General features: G+C 41.1%; 1 protein-coding gene and 1 long non-coding RNA gene across 11 annotated transcripts in view; one reads left to right on the forward strand and one right to left on the reverse strand.

The window, feature by feature from the left end:
• Window positions 1-540: 540 nt before the first annotated feature.
• LOC308060262 overlaps window positions 541-21,335 on the reverse strand; it is a 34,471-nt gene continuing 13,676 nt past the window's right edge. Inside the window, exons 3-8 of one of the 2 annotated variants that reach the window (XR_013926651.1) lie at window positions 19,946-20,082; window positions 19,528-19,592; window positions 17,447-17,646; window positions 15,998-16,328; window positions 14,647-14,699; window positions 541-12,669 (exon numbers count right to left, since the gene is read on the reverse strand). This is a non-coding gene — a long non-coding RNA (uncharacterized lncRNA). The remainder of the gene's footprint in view (window positions 12,670-14,646; window positions 14,700-15,997; window positions 16,329-17,446; window positions 17,647-19,527; window positions 19,593-19,945; window positions 20,083-21,335) is intronic. The other variant, XR_013926650.1, reaches the window with a different exon arrangement.
• Window positions 19,941-21,335, forward strand: part of ADGRL3 (adhesion G protein-coupled receptor L3) — a 359,731-nt gene continuing 358,336 nt past the window's right edge. For 6 of the 9 annotated variants that reach the window (XM_080378662.1, XM_080378666.1, XM_080378664.1 and 3 more), the window contains exon 1: window positions 19,941-20,056. In XM_080378662.1, coding sequence (XP_080234788.1) covers window positions 20,002-20,056 — 55 coding nt within the window. In that variant the 5' untranslated portion in view covers window positions 19,941-20,001. The remainder of the gene's footprint in view (window positions 20,057-21,335) is intronic. The other 3 variants (XM_080378661.1, XM_080378663.1, XM_080378660.1) reach the window with 2 other exon arrangements.

Below are 21,335 nucleotides of genomic sequence, written 5' to 3' on the forward strand. Positions count from 1 at the left end.
CCATACCATATGATGTCATGCTCAGCATATAAAGCTGGGGGAAGGAGGAAGGAAGTGGGTGAACGTTTGGAGTGATGGCATTTGTCTTCCCAAATAACCATTACATGTGATGGAGCTGTGTGTGTGTGCTGGTGGGAAGTGGTGAATTAATTCTTTGCTCTGCTTCATTTGTGTGTGCGGCTTTTGCTATTAAAACTGTCTTTATCTCAACACATGAGTTTTCTCACTTTTACTTTTCTGATTCTCTGCCCTATCCTACTGCAGGACAGTGAGCAAGTGCCTGTGTGGTGCTTAGTTGTTGGCTGGAGTTAGACCATGACATTATGAAGACAGCTGTTCTCATACAGAGGACACTGGGGATACTTATCAATGAATTTTCCTTGTAGTTTTGGAGCTTAGACAGCCAGATAGTATGAAGACTGATACAGGATACACTGTGCCTCGAGCCTGCTCCATCTTCAGGAATAAAAACAGTTTTGAAAGTGGTTTTTGCTGTAAGTGTCTATATTCTTGGTGTGCAGCAGGAAGAAACTCTAAAAAACCAAAAAAACCCCACAAAACCCAAACAGAACTATCCAGGAAAGAATATAGGTAGTTGATAGGATGGAGACGGAGCAAGGAAAGAAATATAAATAAATAAAACCTTGCTTATATGTTTATTTTTAGTCACTAACATAAAGTGTTTTGTGACTTTTTCTTGGTTGGATGATATTTGCCTTAAGTTTTTCAGGGGATGATGGCAAAATTGAGTCAGAATACGATTGCATCCAAGTTACCCACTTGCTGTTGCAACAGATGTGAGAGTTTTTCTGTATGTGAGTTTTTTTTCTATTTTGTTAGATCCTAAGCAGCAAAGAGATTGCCATATTGTCTAATAAATGGCTCCAGGATAACCTGGTCACAAGGATTTTGTGACTTCCTGAGGATTAGGGGCTAGGACATAAACATTGGTGCTTTTGTGAATCAGCCTCATCACCCTCTTGCAGCAGTGAGTTCCCTGACTTAAGTGGGACATGGAATTTCTTCAAGATGTTTTGACTTACTGCTTTTTTACACTGCTACATGACCCTTGATCTCATCTGGGGGAACATCAGTACCCAGGGTACCTGAATATCCTTCACATTGTGACTGAGCTTCATCACTGTTGCTTTGGAAGTGGCATCTAAATGATGTGCTTCCATTGTATGCAGGATGTCTGGAACCAGAGTATCTCTAGCTGATCGTGCTTTTGCGAGCCTGAATCATTGGTTTCCTTTGCACTACTGGTATGAGGAGACTGGATTTGTGCTGAGTTTTGTGGAAATGAGGAGTATTCTTGCTAGCATGCTGTGTGTTCCCACTTTTGAGACTGTAAAACTGCTTGTTAAATTTGTACCAACTGGTAACTAAAGGGGTGGTGGAGATGTAGTAGGCAACTCTGTGTTTGTGGCCCTAGACAAAGTGTTGTTTTTACACTGACTTTTGCAATATGAAAAGAAAGTATGTGCCTGCTAGTAAGGAAATTAAAGTGCTGGCTGGGGGAGAAGCAAGGGAGCACAGGAGTAGGAACAGGGGCAAGAAAAGGGAAACAAATAACTGCTGGCTGTATTCTAACTGTGCTTTCTGACCCAAACATTCTGCACATCTAAATTTCGTATGTCTTTGAATAGCTTAGCAGTATTAGGTTGAAATCCAAAAGATTGCTTTATTCAGCTGGGCGGGGGAAGTGTTTGAATCATGAGACTTTGAGCACAGCTTATTAACGCAGAGGGGATAAAATAAATTGGGGGAGCCATTAACAACAATGATGAAAATGTATTATAGCGGTACCACAATTGGTACCTTGGCTGAGTGAGAAGTACTCAAAGCCAGTTGTATTAAGTGTTCATTTCTGAGGTGCAGACAAGGATTTACAGCTTCTTTTCTGTAAGTCCCATTTAGTCTCCATAGCACTACATCTTTTACTGATGCACGTAAACAGTTACTATTAGTGGCTGGACCATTTCTCTAGAAGGGTATGTTTAAAGTCTGATTGTTTCGGGGCAGAGGAGGAAGTGCTGTAGATCTTTAGCAACCTTTTGCAATGGCTGTGTTGCTTTTAGGGTACTGCTCTTGGTGTTCATTGACTACTTAAATGCAGCCTGACCCCTTCAGCTGGTGAAGGATGGCAGCCATGTTCTTACCATACTCTTTGGCCTGCTGGGGCACTTTGAGTGCCTCAAAGACATTGGGGAGACCTGATCTCACGTAACAAGTCTTTGCAAACCATTTTTCCTGCCTGTCTGGTTTAAAAGCTGTTTCAGCAATTTAATGGCCTCTTGGTGTGCCTGATATGTCCTGAATTGGGGTCTGAAAGCAGCACTACAGACCTGTGTCTCCTTTCCTGCGTGGCTGATAGCCTCAGTATTGGTTTCCATAGAGGGGCAGCAGCGAGGACAACTTTTGTGCTGTGGGTGTGGGACCGGGCTGCTGGAGAACTTGTGCGTTGTTGTTGTGGGGCCACTGGGCCCTGCCGGTGGGTCGCTGGGGCCTGGGGTGGGTTCTGCTTGGGGGCCATCAAAGCGAGGCCTTAGGGTCAGGGGTTGCGTGAGCCCCAGGGACCTTGGTGATGGGCCCTGAGAAGGCCATGGGGCAGGCCCCACACCACCTGGGTGGTGGGCCCCAGAGGGTGGGTCCGAGTGCCCTGAGGTGGTGCTGCCCCACCAGGGTCTCTACCCTGTCCCCCATGAGACGGGGAAGCAGGGCCAGGGATGGTGGCTGCAGTGACCATGCACAGCTTCCCCTGAGATGCCACTCAGGAGCTGTATGTGACCTGTGCAGCCTTTTCCTACCCCTGCTGTTTCTGCCCACACCCCCACACCCCATCCCACCCCCCAGAAAAAATAAAATCTTTGGCTTGCTAAAGAAATCCCTTTGGAGGCCTGTGGCGCAATGTTGAAGAGGCCTTCCCCAGCACTCTTTGGGAATGCCCTCTGCAGTAGGAAAGCACTAGTAAGGAAGGTAGCCCTTCATGTTCCAGTCCTTGTCTAAAAAAAATAATTTTAAATAAGAGTCAAAATGATAAAAATTTTGTATGAAAAATTGTATATATGTACGATATATATGCATGTGACTTGCATGTATTTTTCAGAAGTACGCTCTGTCAGTACTTGCTGTTGCTGTGGTCTTTGAACTTGTAATCTTCCTAAACATCTCCTGACCCTTGTAGCTGTCTAGTTGGTATTTATTGTTTTACCAATGTGTTTATCCCCCAGCTCTTTTCTAATCCTGCCCTGGTTTTCACCCTGAGATCAGGGGCACAGTGGTGAGGGAATGCATTCCCAGAAGCCTTTAACATGGCTGGGAAGGAGGATGGAAACATGTGAGCCTCCAGTGGCTGACAGGCTCTTCTATCTCTGGATGCCTGTTAAAATAAGCTCGTGCATTAATTTTACCTTGTTTTGTCCACGCATAGTGATGTTCTTTGTCTGCACTCAGCAGGAGCAGTCTTTATTCAGGCAGTGTGTAACAAACCTGTCCAGGGAGTCTCACTGAGTTACCTGAGGTTGTCGTAACTAAGTGTTCAGCCTGATAAATCCACAGCAGAATATTAATAATAATAATTTAAAAAAAATACCCACCATTTTTTATTAATGTAAAGCATTTTGACAAGTGTATAATGCAGAACATCCTACTAAGGGTTTTTGTAATTATTTAAGCGTGACTTCAGGGTTTTAGGAAGTATTAATTAGGAGTTTTGGTCTTCAGTTTTCTATTTTGCAAGGTGATTGAAATGTTTCAGAAGATGAAGAAAACGGTGTGGAGGTATAGCTCTACAGAATCAGTAGGTTCACACTGTTGCTTGTTTGGTTGGTGGCTTACCGATATTGGTCCTGAATAGTATTGATTTAGTTTTCTCACTGTTGCTGCAGCTATAGCTTTGCTTTACACCACAGAGATACAAGTTGTACGCTTTCAGTTTTTAGTGATTTTCATGCAGGCTGCATTTGGAATTTTCCTCACGGACAGAAGTATTTGCTTTGTGAAGATGGGCTCTTGCGTTATTGTCTATCCCCGCAATTGTTTCTGTCCTGCCTCTAACCATGCTGTGGTGTCCTTGAGTATTGCTCTTTGTTTGCTTAACATGGGAAAACCTTTCCAGGCACTGTTTGGTTAAGGCGACAGAGGAACATGTTTTAAGGGTTGGGGCTTGCTCCATTTCACAGAGAACTTTGCCAATTCAAAATGCAGTGATGAGATCTAGAGACACTGAAGGGCTACGAGGAAGGCTTAGTCCTAGTATAGTCTTGAAGTGTGGGCTGCAGCTATTCCCTGAAAGTATATATGTGACAGTGGCTTCATTAGATAATGTGAACCGGTCTGACTGACCCTGTCACTTACACTGGATGAAATCCTGCTGTTGATTGGAAGATTAGCATTCAAAAATGAATCAAAGGTGCTGGCTGTTTTTACAGGGAAAGGTAACTAATGCTGCAGAGAGGGAGGCACAAGGAAGTCCTATGGATAAAAACTGCTATGCCAAATAACTAATTCAGGATTTACCTTTTTTTCTTTTCTGTTTTTTCTTTAACAGAAAACCTTAAGCTTTAATTCCAATTATTCCTGACATGAGCTTTTTAGGTCTGTGTTGTTTATGTGGACAATTCTGCCATGCATGGTAGGGAAGACTGCTTCTGCAGTACCAGTCATTTGTAGATGAGAATAGCAAGACCCAGATTAGGTCAGAGAAAGATCGGTGAAAGAGCGCTTCAGTCTTGCACCTTGCTACTTTGAAAGCTAAACATTAGTGATTGTGTTACAAGGCAGGTAGGAAACCAAGTAAGTTGAGGAAGCTGAAGTGCAAGAGGTTCTTGCAGAGAAAAGTGTTTGAACTGATTGTGTGGCACTTGAGGGTGGCTCTGCTGCAATGTCCTTTGCTGCTCTTCTCTTCCCTACTCTGTGCATTTTTGCTTGAGTAATGGTGAATTTGGTAGGGATGGACAAAAAAGCATGTGGTATTTTCCCTTACTGCTGGTACTAGTGAGTGTGCCACCAGGAAGCAGACCCACTGTTGGACTAGCTGTTCTGGTTTAATTGCAGCTAACCTCTAATTACTCAATAAGGAAAATATGATTCTGGGGAGATCAGTATTCTCAACTGTTCTGTCTATTTTTAGTGATGTGCTGGTCTGTACTTCTCCCCTCAGTTTTGTTTTTACCTACAGTAATGAAACACTTGGGACTCATGGCAGGTTCTGGGGGAAGAAGGCAGTGAATTTAGGACTCAGCCCAGTGGGGTGGAGATTCTGGGTATTTTAAGAGGTGATGGGTACACAAGTTGAAGTATATTTGGTAGCAGGAAAAAACGCCCTTGAAAATGTATGTGAATTTTGCATTGGAGGGGAGTGAGGGAGAAAGGACTTGTCCTTTTGCTGAGGGAAGTGTAAGAAAAATATGGTGGGGAATGTGGGTCGTGGAGAGCATTCCAGCACCAGCATTCATTAGTAGAACTGTGATTCCTTCTGGTTCTCCTCTCAGCACATAGTAGGCTGCCCAGTGGTCTACCATTATATGCAATAGTGATCTGAGTCATCACATTGCACGCATCTTCTCCACTAAGCAGAGAGAAAATTACTTTAAGTTATTGGCAATTTTGAGGAGGAAAGAAAATCCAGGGAGTACTATTTTCTGCAGAAAATTGACACTTTTTTAAATCAAAATCATGTATCAGCAAGAATGTTTCAACACAACTGAAATCTTTTCTGTTAAGAGCACCTTAGTTTCTTAAAATGAAATGCCATGAAGTGAAACATTACCAGAAAAAAGTAATTTCTAGCTGTGTAATAGGAAAAACTTATATCAAAAATATTGAAGTTGATCACCTGAATATTTTCAGAAAAACATAAAATTCTGAAAAGTTTCACTTGGGTCAGCAGCACAGTGGTAACAGCAAATTTGTGTCTTCTGTTTTCCTGGAGGAGAGTTTACATAATTCTAATTCTCAAGGAAGAGATGAAGGTAACTTTTCCAGGATATCCTTGATATTTGCTGGTTGGTTGAGAAGTTCCTACTGCACCCCAGTCCTGTGAGCAAAGGGCTTCTGGTGCCTCGGAGTGAAATCCAGCTCTGCTGCTGTGTAACCTGGGATGACTTCCTTGCCTTGGAGATGATCAGTTCCTCCTTCTTCAGATGATGTGGCTTGTAAAAGTACCTAATTTTCATGTGGTTGGAATGAACTGTGTTTGAAAACGGGAGGGTTTTTAATAGAAGGACAGTTGTAAAAGGGAAGTAAATTCCTAGAAGTTTCCCAGCCTGATTGCCATGAAAAGGCATTTTTGTTGCTTGCTGTCAGTATGTGGACTGTGGCACTCAGACTCCTCAGGAGTGAACAGAACCTCGGACATGAGTGTACTTTTTTGCCAAGCATTGCTGTCTCCCTCTAGCTGTGACTGAAGCTGTGAGAAAGTGCTTGTTCGGGGTCGTCCCCCCTGCCATTCTTCACGCTGGCGATCTGAGCCCCACATCAGTAGTTTTAATTCCTAATGTAGGAGGAAGAAATCATGCATAAACTCCTTGATAAAGTTCTGGTAGCAAACTTTTTGGGCTCTCCCTGCTCTCACCCTAAAGCTATCTACAGCCTGAAATCTACTGGCATGTAATGCTCTGGCTTTATACACACAGATTGCTGAAGTGTTTCGATGCTAAACTGTTCCTGTTCCTGGTGATAGTACCTAATTTACGAATGGTATTTCTGTCTTCTTCCATAATGAAACAGCTCTGGCTGGGATCTTGCGCTGTGAGCTTGTGTATAATACGCTGCTGTATTAATAGCGGCTGCATTTGCAATGAACATACGCTTTGGGTAAAGGGAGAGTTAAACTGTGCGGTCAGAAGGGACAGTGATGCCAGGAAGCAACTTACCCCTTCTTGCACTCAGGTCTTTCTTCCCTCCCTATTTCTATTACAGTTTAGGCAAGGCCTGAATGGAAAAATGTTAGAGAAAATTAATTTCAGTTATTGTTCTCTTTGTTGATAGTCAGTTTGGATGAACAGAAGGTCTTGACCTTTCTTTTCGCTGAAATACAGTTTTCTTTCAACTCAGATATTCCCATCTCTGGATTCTCATTGCTTTAGACGTGAAACTTACGTAAATGTAAGGTAAGCAGTGGATGAAAGGATCTTAATGTTAGATTTTTAGCCATCAGTTGGCTCTGTTATATCTGATAGATTTCCCATCACAGGCGATCTGTGTTCTTGCTTGCTCTGATCCACACTGGTGCCAAGTGCTAAACAATGACACTATCTATCTTTCTGCACAATTTGCCAATTTTGGTTACTTTTGAAGCCCAGTGTTCCTGCTTTTTGCTTGTGAATCTCCCTTATAGGGAGAACAAAATAAACAAAAGAATGATTGCTTTAGTAAAATGTTTAGGGCTGACTTCTTTTTGTCATTTATCCACTTGTTTTATAAACTAGAGTATTTACTTCTCATACAGTAAAATAAGTCAAGGTAAAGATGTACTAAAAAGTAGTCGTTTGTTGTTTACCATGAATGGCTTTTCAGATAATCGAATGAAATACTTTATTGCAGTTCCACCTCCAGCTATGACCTTAAATAACAAAGGTTTTACTTGCTGCTTGCTAGGCTTGGGGTGATGTTTTTTCAAAGGCCCTCTCTTGGTTGTGCTGCTTACTACAGAAATCAGGGGGGGGGTTGCCAGTGACCTCGGATTAGCTAGAATTAGAGCAGTGCATTTGAAACCCTTTCCTGTGGAGGATGAGAAATGTGGTCATCTTTTCAGAAGGAAATGTTTAAGCAGATACCAAAATTCTCCTCCCTGTCCCCCAAATTAATCTTGCATATCAAGGATAGCTACATTTTGGTATTTATATACTCCCTTGCAAAATATCACAAGAGACAGGCCCATACATCAGACTAATTATCTTGTATTATAGTTGCCAGAGGTGCTTAATTTCTTCTCTGGAATTGCATATGATTTCTACAGTTAAATGTTTCTCAACTACTAAGACATCTTGCTTTTTCTAGGCGGAAGCAATGCATTAAGAGTAAAATCTGAAGTGGACTTGCATACTTTATATACACCACCACAAATAAAGGTGTTACTGCAAATTTTACAGCTCTTAGGGTATATGGAAATGAGTGTTTACTGTTTCCTTAGAAATGATGGAAACTGAGTAGTTAAGTTCATTGCAGATTCTCGGTGGTGCAGCCATCCCATTGCAGTCTGACTGTATTTGATAGTATTTGATTTTGCCAGATGCCTGTGACTAACATGTTTACATTGCTTTCTTGATTAAGTTCAATGTGTACTTAAAAATGTAATAAAGGTCATTGTTGCAGTTTGGCAAACTACAAGTTGAGAGCATTATTGTTGAATGCAGTCACTGCAGTCCTGCAATAATTCATCTAAAAGATTAATTCAAATCTCGTAATTTTAGGAGGAGTCAAGTAGGAGTAGGGTTACTTGGTGGAAAAGGCACTGAGAAATTTTCAGGGTTTGGTTTGGGCCCCCACCTTCTTCACATGATACTGCATCATTTTTCTGGGACTATAGTATAACTTGCAGTGGTAAGAACTGTCTTCATTTGTCCCGTGGATCTTATAGCGACCCACTATGTAATAAGCCATTAAGAAACATTTTTAATTTGAGGCTTACCAAGGCAGATGTGTTTTAGGCAAATTTGAAAACAGGTGTATTCACTCTTTTGGCTGGTTGCTACTGATCTTGAGGCTATGAGACATGAAAATAGGCAAAGTGTCTCACATTCCTTACTCAGATGTCCAAGAAAATTCTCTTAAACACATTTATCCTGATTGTCCTTGCAATTAATGTCTGCAAGAAAGCACTTGAGAAACTAATTAATTTTAGCCTGTCACCTACCCAAACATTTTATTGTTTAGAAATACTATAATAGTACCTTTAGAAAGTACATGTGCATACTGGATTAAATATTTCTTTTGCAAAACTCACTGTCCTTTTGCTGAAATTAGGGGATTAGGATTATGGAGCCAGTGCCTTTGGAGGACAACTGGTCACCATGTGGATCTTGGTGATGCCAGGTCATGATGCAGGAGTGGAGCTGGGAGCTGCTGGTGAAATTCCAGCTGAGTTTAAATGTTCTGTTTAATTAAGATCCTTTTTATACTTCCAGCCGGAAATATCTGGCTTTTGTTTCACTTTAAAAAGGAAGAGACATGTGTGTATGGGATCGTTATTTATGTAAATATTTTACCTATTCAGAGTTTCTAGTATAAAATGTTTCCTTTGTAATAGCAAGAGAAGCATTGGCGTTCAGCTCTAGTGCAGCGGCCCCTTCAGATTGCAAATCGCTGTTGTGTACAGCTGTATGATACTCCTCCTTAGGAAGGAGACCAAACAAGGTGCACTCTGTCAGCTTGTGTTCGAGGGGGTACCGCTAGCTTGCGGTGACACCAAAGTATCTTCCTTCACACACAGCTGAGCCTTCGCATTTTCACTGGATGGGTTTAGCAGCACTTTACACAAGATTGGCTGTAGTCTTGTCCTCCAATGTTATGAAGGCAATAAGAGAGATGCTGAGGATATTACCTCATTTCCATAAGGTTTGACAGGAGCTTTGCTGTCCAGTTTGCTTATCGAGCTTAAGTGCTGAAGCGGTACCTGGGGAAAAGACTGGGTTCACTGCTAACCTAGAAGATCTAGAAAGTACTCCTTTGGAGAGGGACAAACCTAAGGCAAGTGTATATTACTTGGGGGGAATAATTTTGTCAGAAATTGGACTTTGTTCAGTTGCGCTCGCTGGAGGAGCTGATTCTACAGAGATTAAGGAAATGCTGAGTATTTACCACTTGTTACTGAAGTCAGCTGGAAATGGTCCACTTACTGGCTGAAGCTTGGTTTCAGAGTTGAAGGGCAGACATGGAAATCACTACCTGCTATCCATCTGCACCTCTATTCTCTGCAGAAGAGTGTCTTCTTCCCATTCTTTGTTGATTAGATAATATGAAGGAGGAATGTGGAAGAAGGAAAGCTGTGTTTTACTGTGAGAATGCCCAGGACCTTTCATAACTAGGCTTTGGGTTAGATGGTGACCTCTGTTAGGAGAATATAAATAATAACAAAAGTACCTGGAAAAAATGAGTGCAATAATTAAATATTTTTTTTTTTCACTCTACAAAGGTCAATGAGGCTGGACTCTTGATTAATGTGCAACACAAGTCATTAACATGGTAAAACATGGAAAAAACAGGCTCTTTGTTATTACTACACAGACATTTGCTGTAGGGAACTGTAAATATTTCTTGTTCTGTTATTTGGCCTATTGCTTTTTCTATTATCCCTGTGTTTGTAGCTCATTGGAAAATACCATACCTAGAAATGTAGATGCAACATTTATTGCACATGTGTATATCTTTTTTTTTTTTTTAATGATGCAGAATTCTGCTTCTGTGTTACTGTCTTGTTTTCTCAGTCAGTTGGTGGACTGGCTTTGCCTTGTTTGCCTGTTCTTCTTACACTACATCAAGTACCGTGTGTTTTTCTCCTAGCAGCCCATTGGGCTGCTCTATTGTCTCTAGGTCTAAGATGATTTTTTTTTTTCTTTGTAGGTATGAATGCGTAAGGTTAACTGCTTGCGTTGAAAACGAGACAGTTTCTTACCTACTAATACTAATTTTTGAGAGTGTCAACAAAAGAACAAATTCTAGCTAAGAATTTTCCAACACAGCAAGATCAGGAGTTTTTCATAGATTTTACTTCTATCCAGTTTTTCTTAATTTGCATCATTGGGTTGAATAATGTAACCCTCCTAATATTTTTGAAGCCACTTACACTTAACTAATCACACTTATCTTCAGCATAAACCTCATTGATTTTATTTCTCATTGAAAACATCAGTAGTAGCAAATATGATCCCATTGGCTCACAGTCTATTAGAAATAAAATTATATTAAATGTCTTGTGGGGTGTGAAGAGGTTAAGTCAAGGAGAGTCATCTGAGAAAGTCATCCTGGTGTAAAACATAAATCTGGTTTATATTTAAACTACATGTCACCCACCAGCCAAAAATAGCAATGGTCATTAAAACCTAATCTGCTGCTAAACATTAATAGACATTTATTACATCATAACAGATCTGAAAGACAATTAAACTTAACTTTTTCCTAGATAACTTACTTGTAAAAATGTTATTTTCTTGGCTTTTGTCATTAATCTCATTTGCTAGTGATTTTTTGTTTCATTTGAGAGGGTGCATGTATGCATAGAGTTGTGTGTATAGGTGATCTTGTTACTACTTTAATTCTTTCAAGAGCAGTATATTTTAAATGGGAAAAGCAATTAACCTTGCTTATACTGCCTGTTAATTTCCTAATCAGCACAAAAAGTGAAGGAAATTACACTTAGTGTGAAACAAGTAATACCTGTTACCATCCATTTGAGAAAGGAATAGTAAGCAAGAGCAGAATAAAAAGGCACTGGAGGCACATTTCACAGATTGCAGCAAAGCTGTGATCTATTTCCTGTTTTCACTGCAATTGCTCAGTCCAGTCATTCTCTTTCCCTTCTTTATTACTGCATATAGTTATACGTGTGAATAGTGACTGGGAGTAAGTCAAAGGCCGAGGAATTCCAGCACTGTCAAAAGTACTGCTTCCAACAACAAACGCAGTTGTGATCCTGGTAATTTGGTTCATGCACTGCTGTCTGTCATGTCCCTGCTGCTGCAGGTCCCGTGAAACAAGCCACTGTAGAGGCTGGGCTTTCTGTGGCAGCTTGGCAGTGCTCAGTTCCCTGTAGCTGTTGATGTCTTTAACTCTGCTGTTTAACCTTCATAACCAAAGAGCTGTGGGGCCAACTGGGCTGTGAAAGTGTGCTAAGAGGTGGGTGTAAGGCAGTCCCTTTCCCCCTTTTCTGAACAGCAAGGCCTACATAAAAAGCGTTCACCATCATCTTCACATGTAGAATTCTTCTCTGGCATGTGCCATGGGGAGCAAAGAGCTCTGAAAGCCTGTGTACCATCCTCCTGATCCTCACTGATGTTTATATAGGGAGATGGAGCCCACCCATAAGGGCTTTGGGCTGCCTCCTGATGTGCTGCAGGTGAATGACAAATGGCCCCCACCTGTATTCCCCTACACCTCCAGGAAGAAAACCTCATCTTGCTCTGATGGCAAAGGGCACTTAAACTCTTCTATATCTGCAGCTGCTGCAGTTTTGGGCAATGTAAGTTACTGGTCCTTTCCAGCCAGGAAGAGAAAGGGAAGACTATTGAGGTGGTATGGTGGTATGGAGGTGGCAGAGCAGGAAGGGAGAGAGAGGGTAGATAAATGAATATTGAAAAATGTTTTAAAGGTTGCATCCAGAGGCATTTAAGAGTATCCCTCTGCTGGTCTAAGTATCACACTTCACTTAAAGATGTGCTATTTGAACTCCCCTGGAATTTTCTGTCATCTTTAGCTAATTTTCTCTTCAGAGGCTGTCACTTCCTCAGGTTAAAGCAAGACCCAATGCAGAATATGTGCTGTCACAATTATAGCCACTGTAAGACACTTGACTAGATGGGGCCTGTATGTATGGGAGAGGTGATGCCTTAAAATACAAGCTTGGCAAAGGGAAGTTAAAATTATGCTGACCCTGTTGATAAGCTTGTCTTCGTTTTCAATGCATGCACCACGCATGTTTTATTTGTCACAGAAGAATTGCCAAAGGCTCTGTAGAATGCAAATAAGTATTATGAGAGTATGTCAAACCCAGGCTTTCAACATCATGAATCATTCACAGAAAAAATTGAGACTTGATTAAAAGTCATGTGAATTTCAAATCAAATAAATATGTTGAGTTATGTTTATTTACCACCAGTTTACTCAGCCTCTGAGCTGCATTAGGGTCACATTTTTCAGCTTTTTTATGTAATGAGAAATTTACTTGAAAAGAAAACTGAAATTTTCATTATTGGAAGGAGCTGCCACATACTGAGGGTTTTGCAATGAAATCTTAAATGTTTGCAATACTGTGAGGAATGCTTGTCTATGTACTATTTTCCTTGTATGAAAACAAAAACATTTTATGAAAGACATATTATGTAGGTATAATAAATTTTTGAGAAGAATCTGCAAACTATTCTGGAGGTGTTAAGAACATTGTTGTAATAATTGCTGTATATGATGATGAAATAGGATTGTTTCAGGTGGTCAGACGTTTATGGTGCTGTGCAGCTTGTGTGAAGAGCTGTATAGCTTTTCCCAAGACTTGTAGGTTTATTTTCCCCTGATGGAGTGATTGAGGAATCGATTTGCTTCTTGCCAGATGCTAACTGCTTCAGCAGGTGGTGCTTAACCAGTGAGAGTACCAAGTTTTTCCTAATCAGTTTTCGGAAAGCCCACTGATCTAGGGGTGGTAATACAGTACAAACATTTGCATATTTTACCACATCCTCAGATGAAACCCTGCACCTTTTGAAACCCTGCATGTGTTATCATATATTTGCATACATGCAGGGACCTTATGAATGATGTATCATCCTCTTTAAAATCTGTAATGGCCTATTACATTACAAAAGTTTTACAAAAAAACCCCAAAATTTTACAAAAAAAAAACCCCAAAATTAAAAAAAAAAAAAGGGTTATTACATTACAAAATTATTACAAAATAAAAATGTAATGTAAATACCTGTGGCCAAGGGTAACTAGCAGGTGCTTGAAGGCTGGAATGTTCAGTAGCTATGTTACTCATGCGTACAATGCAGTGAATGAATTGGAAAGGACCTCTGAAGCTTTCTAAGCTTCTGGACCACGTTTCCAAGACCCTTCCTTTTCTTTCTGTTCCTTTCCTCCATTCTCTCATGTGAAGTCTCAGCGTGTGTGAGTAGCTTCACTTCTAGTTTGGTTATAATTTTCTGCTGAAATTGCTTTGATCCTGGATCATATGGGAAAACCAACAAGTAGCTGATAGCTTAAGTTCCCCTTTTGACCTTTGAGAAAGCACAAAAGGCCTCCATTTCACCTCTACGGGGCGGGGGGAGCTACTGTATTCAGCTGGTCTGTATTTGGATTTACCCTTACCAAAGGTTTGATGAATCTGAAATGAATGAACTCAGTTAACACTTGAGAGTTATTTTGCAGCGAATCCCTTAGTACCTCTGAAGAGTTCTTTGTCACTTTGAATTATAGCTTAAACAGGTGGTTGTTGAGGCTCAGTTTGATCTGACAGTGGTTCCTTGCTGCCCCTGCTACTCTTCTCAAGGTGAGCTTAGGTAGCACTGCAGGGATACCTGAGAATCTAGGGGGACCACAAACTTATTAGATGTTGCCGTTGCTGCTTGCTTTTAAGGTTGGGTGTTTTTTGTTTTTTGTTTTTTAATTAAAAAAACAACTTCTCAGAGTGTTAAGATATAAAGGAGGAGTAAAGGGAAGAATGGTCTTAGGTTTTCAAACAGTATGCGTGAAATAAATGTTAATATACAGGAATGTGTAATTAGGGACAGAGGTACAAGTGCTCGTTTTAAACCTTGTTTGGAAATAGGTACTTGGAAGCACCTGTGTTTGTGTCTGTGGGATGAGAGGGTTGAGGAGGTTCCTCCTGAGTTCATAGCCACAGCAGAGACATGAGAGAGAACAGGAGGGGTCTGCGGTGCAGAAAGAGGATATAGATGTGAACAGGTTGAACCACGAGTTGTTGAGTCTACTTACCCAAAGTAGCATCATCAAGTCTCTCTGTGCATCACATTTAGCAAACTTAAAACCTGAAATGAAGAGCCAAAAGTCATGGCTGCCACTTAATACTTTGAGAAACAAAAGCCTGTTTTCCTGAACTCTGTGAGAACTCTAACTTTATGAGCATTTGTGGTATGAGATGAACCTTCTCTTGGGCTGAATGCAGACACAGATAAAAGTTTATGGACAGTTCAGTTTAGGTGTCTCAGAAACATGTTCTTGACTTCTTAAAAATGCTTATGGAAAAATCTGCCCATAAATAACTGTGTCCCTGTAGTGATAACTTCAGTGAGTGTCTAGGAGTAAAAAGTACTTGTGGTTCCGTTGAAATGCCAGGAGTACAACCTGCTCCTGCCCTGCTCCCCCTGTGTTATACTATCAGTAATGTTTGCCCTGATCTCTTGTATGGCAAGTTGTGTTCCTGACACCACAAAGTGACCATGAAGCCACATCCTGAGTGCCTGACAGGCAAAAAGATCTGAAATGGGGTAAAGGTGGAAGGGGAAAAAAATTTTCTTTTTTAATAATGTTTCAAAAAAAAAAAAAGTGTTATGCAGGTAACTCATGACCAAATGTATTGCAGCAATTCTTTTGTTTAGTTATTCATAATGGAAGTGGCAATATAGGTCATTATTTTACTTAAATTTTCTGACATTAAATTGCAGTTGATCTATTTCTGCAGAGATTGCATGTTATTTTTTTCCTTGCTGGGATTATTTCTCTTCCCTTTCTTCTTAGTAAAATTCTGAATATGTTGCTGGAATAAATTCTCTGAAGTAGCAGATGCTGAAAATGGGGAATTACATTCATGGTTCCAGCTTGGCCCATCAGTTACAAGAAGCTTAATTACTTCCAAACTTTTCCCCTTGTAAATGATGGATTTAATCAATATTTGTTTGAAACGTCACACGTTTTCTACTTAGTAAGCAACTTCTGCCAATGAAGGAGATAATTACAGGAATCTTTTCTATTAAGAAATATAAAGTAATCCTTGTATCAATGATTTAAGGTAGTTTTACTATGCATGTTTTTAGGGGTGGGGAGAAAATGGATGCAAGTAAAACTGGATGAGAAATACTCTGGTTTTTCTGATGAGACCCCTTGTAAAACACTCTTGCCCCTCTTGTGGCTGTACCTCAACTGTCTCGAAAATGCTATATACCTGAGGAAGGCAGGCAGCTTTTGCTGTGTGAGAAGGGTAGTGTCCAGCTTTGTGCAGGTGCAAGGGCTTATGTTTGGAGGAAGGCAGTAATTAAGTGCATTTATGACAGGTTTGGTTTGCGCTGCTCTAAATTCTACTTTGAATTCAGCCTATCTGTTCACTCACCAGATGAATTGGTTTCCTTTTCTTTTTCATCGTCCCTGTAGACCATCAACAGATGAACTCAGAAAATGATCTGTGTGCTGCTTGACATCAACTGCTGAATAACAGATTTGAGTAGATGCTGAGTTTGTCAGTGTATCTATAATGCTCTTTTATGAACAAGGACTTGAATACTTCACCACTTGTTTCTCTACCACGAGGTCTTAGTTTCCTTTGGCTTTCTCCTATTCTGTCAGTACCGCTTTGAGTTGGATTTTTGGGAACTGCTGGAATGCAGATCAGGTTTGGGTGAAGCTTGGCAGCAGATCAGATCGTGAGGACGTTGGGGGCAGCCCTATGGGTAGAAAGGTCAGTGAGCAGAACTTTCTTTTAAGTCAATGCAGGCTGCATCATCTTTGTGGTTCAAGTCCAAATCCCTTAGGTCAAGTGTAGTCCTTAAAGTTTTCACTGTGATGGTATATCCCCTTCTTGCATCAATAAATGTATCACTCTGCAGTGAACAGTTCAGATATGTGTTCTAGTTTCTCTCTTTGGCTGTACTTTACCTGGATGTAATCCAAAGTCAATTTTGTTTCATGGGCCTCTTTCTGCATCTCACAATGCTGCTTGAGAGGGTTTGTGTGACCATTAAGAAAAAGGGTTGCTCCACTTGTTTCCCATCTAGCTGTTCCCCTGCAGATACCCAGTTCACAAATACACTATGATTATTTGATTACATGAAATACAAAACCACCCAGATTTTTGTAGCACTACAGTGTGTTTTGTTAATATAGTGGTCCTCTGTGTGGTTAAACAACTTTGGCATTTCTCCAGACACATTGTGGAATTGGTAGGATTCATGCATGAGTTTAAGCCTAAGGGGTTGAAGTCTTTGCAGGAGCAGGCTTAAGGGGAAGGTGGTGCCAGCCAGGATGTACAAACACAACCTCACAGGCTGTGTCTCTGGCTTGTTCTACTCTGGCAGTAAGGAAAGTAGAGCTGGGAATATTGGGCCAGATTTACAACCAGAGTAAATGGTGCATAATGCTGAGCTGGTCATATTGTCTCTGTTTTGCACAGGAGCTTCGCGACCGGATAATGCTCTTTCCAGTAGGATAAAATGTTTATTTGTGGTTCTGGTGGTTGCAAGACATTAGTTCCCAAAATTAGGTTTTGGATGCTGCAGAGAGCAGGTGAATCCTGTTGCTCATTCAGCTCCAGCCCATGAGGTCATAAGATTTAAGGAATGTTTTTTCTATCATGCAAGACAGATAAAGATAATTTTAAATGCTGCAGTGTAAATATTTTGTTGACAATTATTCTTTCTCAGGGATAGATAGCATAATTAATTTGTGACTACTTGGGTTTACAGCCAAAAACCTCTTCCTGCACCATAACATTATCTCTTTCTAACAGATTTAGATTATCCAGAACTTGATTCAGTTAAAAAAAAAAAAAAATTCAAAAACAAACCTCCACTCCTTCAGTGCCTGGCAGAGCTTTTCCTTCAGGGAAGCGTACCTGACCTTGGATAGCTTCCCCCATCTCTGTATGCTTTTTCAGATTTTGTAGCACAAAAAGCTTCTCACTTTTAAAACTATACGGAGGATGCTGTAGAAAAAGCATGTATAAATAATGGCCAGTGGTAAAGTTTGATGTGTACTGGTAGCCTCCTAAAATATAAATGGAAAACTTAATCACAGTTTAGATTGTATGATTTAAAAGTCACGCAATTATATGTACATAATATTCATTAATCTTGTCCCCCTTTGGAAAACAGGCTTTAAATATTATCAGTGACTGTTCTGATTAGTCCCAGCACAAGCAAAGTTTTAATTTCTAGGATGTCTATAAAGAAGCCACTTGATTGTATATTGACCTTGGGCTTTTTAGTCACTCCAGTTAACAGAGCTGACAAAAAGCTTTGGAAATTAAATGCTACATTTCAGTGAACAAATTGCAGGGATAGCCTGTGAAGCAGAGTAGGGGGCAAGAATAAAATCTTGGCAGTGCAAGCAGATACATTTATTAAAAAAAAAGCTGCATCTTCCTTATAGACTTTGGTTCTGAACAATGTGGGGATTGATTTAGTTGATCAGCAGAGATAGGAGGCAAAACAAAGGCTGCTCTGTCGTGCTGGAGTTTCAGAAATATACCCACATCACAATGGCATGCAGTGCAGTTTTTCATATAGTGTTTTGGCTCAAAGTGGATTTTGTGTAAGAACAAAAGTTGGCAAAAACAGCTTCTTTACTGAGAGAAGAATAACTTCTGTTGATCAGAGATTTTTTGAGAGTTTTTTTAATTAGACTAGTGCTGTGAAGGCTGCCGAGTCTAGGGAGTTCAAAACAGATATGCAAAGTACTTTTCAATTCCTCATATTTTATCATCACTTCAAAGTCAGCAGGGAGCTAAGCCTCAAACTGATGTTTATCCTGCCAAGTTTGAGTCACTGGCCATCTAGCCCCTTCTTGAGAGATGAAAATGATGGGAAGCTGGAACACTTTCTCCAATTAAATGACTGAATGTTTTATTAAAGCATGGATTTAGATTTCCCTGTGCTTTCCTGTAAGCATGTGGGATGGACGAGACGGTTATTTTTAATCCCACAATGAGTAACTGTGGAGCTTGACTAGGAGTGAGTGACTTGAGTCACTGGTAGTGATCATAGAAAGTATTCTGTAGAGTAAGGGTGACTGTTCAAATCCTGGTCTAGATTCAGTGATTAAAAGTCATACAGGACATTTCAAACAAGTATAAGTGACTTTTAGGTATATTTTCAGCAGACATATTCCCAAACCATATTATTGACCTCATTGCCTGGTATCTTGGTGTCAGCCCCAATAGTGAAGGGATGAAAGAAGTGGCAAAAGGAGTGAAGGGTCTTAGCAGAAGAGTGCACTGCCTGGCTACCTGGAGAAGAACTGGTCTCAGTTTCTGCCCAAGTTGTTCAGGACATGTAACAGATGTTTGCATAGATCATTTTTGGCCAGCATGTCCACCTGCACAAAATGTTAAAGAGAAAGTGGGATTATTGTCTGGCCGTTTTATCCCCTACACTGGGACCAGCTGAGCTGGTGTGGATGAGTGTATATATATTGAAAAAGGCTTCTGTTTGAAGGGTAGGGGGAGACAGGCCAGGGAGTGCAGCTCTGTGACAGTTTAGAGTTGAATTCTCTTCTAAAGTGCTGGCTTCCTAAGCGTGCTCACAGGTATGGCCTAGACCAAACAGTGAGGTGACTTCTCTTGTTGGCATTTTGTTTATTTGCCAGCATGCAGACAAGTGTGTGTTTTCAGGAACTTGCATTTACTCTCTGGCCCATGTGTATTTGAGGGTTTTGGGTGGAAAAGAAGTGGCTGGGTTGTAAATTTATTTTTGTTTAGGAGATCAGCGTGGATCCTAGGAACCAGTTAAACCTATTTAAGGTCTGGAATTTTTGTTGGCTTGTGATTTACAGATACCCAAATATTTTCAGGAGAGTTGCAGCCTGTTTTAAAAGTCCAGTGTACATAGGATACAGTGCAATACATATGGAGTTGTTTGTTCTAGTCACCTTTCAAGCCTGTGGACTCTCTGGACCTCTGTGGGCATCACTATTCAAAACAGCTGTCTTAAGCTCTGTTTTGGGAGAGGAAGCACAGCATTAGTGATGCACAAATTTAATTCCTATTGTGTGTAAGAATGTGCATACATCTGAAGGGCTGGGGGGAAGACTCATTTGCCTTTACAGCTGTTGGCAGCAAAGAAACACAGCAAGACTTGATTGAAAACACCTATCTTACTGTTTTACTAACGGCTTTTTTTAAATTTTTTTTCTTTTTTTACTTTCTCATTTGTAGGTCTCAGACTCTGGATACTGGCTGTGGGATTTTTTTTATTATTATTTTTTATTGGTTTTTTTTTCCCCTTTTTGGATGTGAATTGAAGGCCAACAGTTGAAGTGTTGGAAGCAAGAGAAGGAGGACGCTCACCTTGATTTGTTTGAACCCTCGTTTGCTGGGATACTTTCAAGCCCTCCTTCACAGTCATGTGGTCATCACAGCTGCTGTTCTTCACAATGCTCTTAACACCGTTAGCACATGGTGAGTGAGAGATGGTGTAAATTTGCCTGTGGGAAGGGAAGAGATTAGCAAGGATTTTGCCTATGTCTTTTACCTAATGGTGTGGTGGTTTTTTTCCAGGATGTTGATTTCTCTCCCTGCTTTCACCCCAGGTCTTTGAATTCCCAGGCTACATTATGAATAAAGTCCTGAAACAAAGAACTCTGGTCACATAAAGATTTGTGTTGTCAAGTTTAACTGCTATGTTAAGGCAGACTTTCTTCTTCATGTCCGAACCTATTCTGTTGGCTGTGTGTCACTACGATTGTTGCTCCTAGCCTCTGCATGGAAATGCCTTTCTCTTCTGTGAATATTGCTCAGTTAGGGGCTGCATGCTCCCCTTTATCCACAGCTCCAGGGTGGGCTCTTGCTTTCCATCATGTTAGACTGTGATTTCAAGCATTGTAGTTGATGTTTCCATGCTCTCTTGAAAGATGGAGGCTCGGTGATCTTGAGCTGAGAAGAACCAAAGCCAGTAAAGTTGCCTTAGCCTGGCACGCTGTGTAACCCACCCAGCCATGTGGAGTTCCTAGGTGTAACACTGTGCTGCACAGCTAAGCTGCACCTGAGAACCGGGCTAATAGCATCAGGCACAGCTGCTGTGCTGTGGATATGTATGAGCCTGTGGTGGGTTGACCCTGGCTGGATGCCAGGTGCCCACTAAAGCTACTCTATCACTCCTTTCCCTCAGCTGGACACGGGAGAGAAAATAATGAAAGGGCTTATGGGTCAAGATAAGGACAGGGAGAGATCACTTGGTCGGTACCCTCATGGGCAAAACAGACTCAATGTGGGGAGAAAATAATTTTTTACCAGTCAAATCAGATTAGAAGAATGAGGAATATAACCAAATCTTAACCTGATACACCCACACACATCCCCACGCCCCCCTGGCTTCTGGTCAGGCTTAGTTTTACTCCTGATCTTTTCTACCTCCTCCCCTCAACAGCACAGGGGGATCGGGAACGGGGTTTGTGGTGAGTTCACCAGATCTTGTCTCTGTTGCTCCTTCCTCCTTAGGGGGAAGACTCCTCACACTCTTCCCCTGCTCCAGTGTGGAGTCCCTTCCACAGGAGACAGTCCTCCACAAACTGCACCAGCGTGGGTCCCCCATGGGGTCATGAGTCCTGCTAGCAAACCTGCTCCAGCCTGGGCTCCTTTCTTCATGGTGCCACGGGTCCTGCCAGGAGCCAACTCTAGTGCAGGCTTCCCATGGGGTCACAGCCTCCTTCAGGCATCCACCTGCTTTGGGGTGGGGTTC

This window comes from Falco punctatus (genome assembly GCF_963210335.1).
Source record: "Falco punctatus genome assembly, chromosome: 1".
Lineage (NCBI taxonomy): Eukaryota > Metazoa > Chordata > Aves > Falconiformes > Falconidae > Falco > Falco punctatus.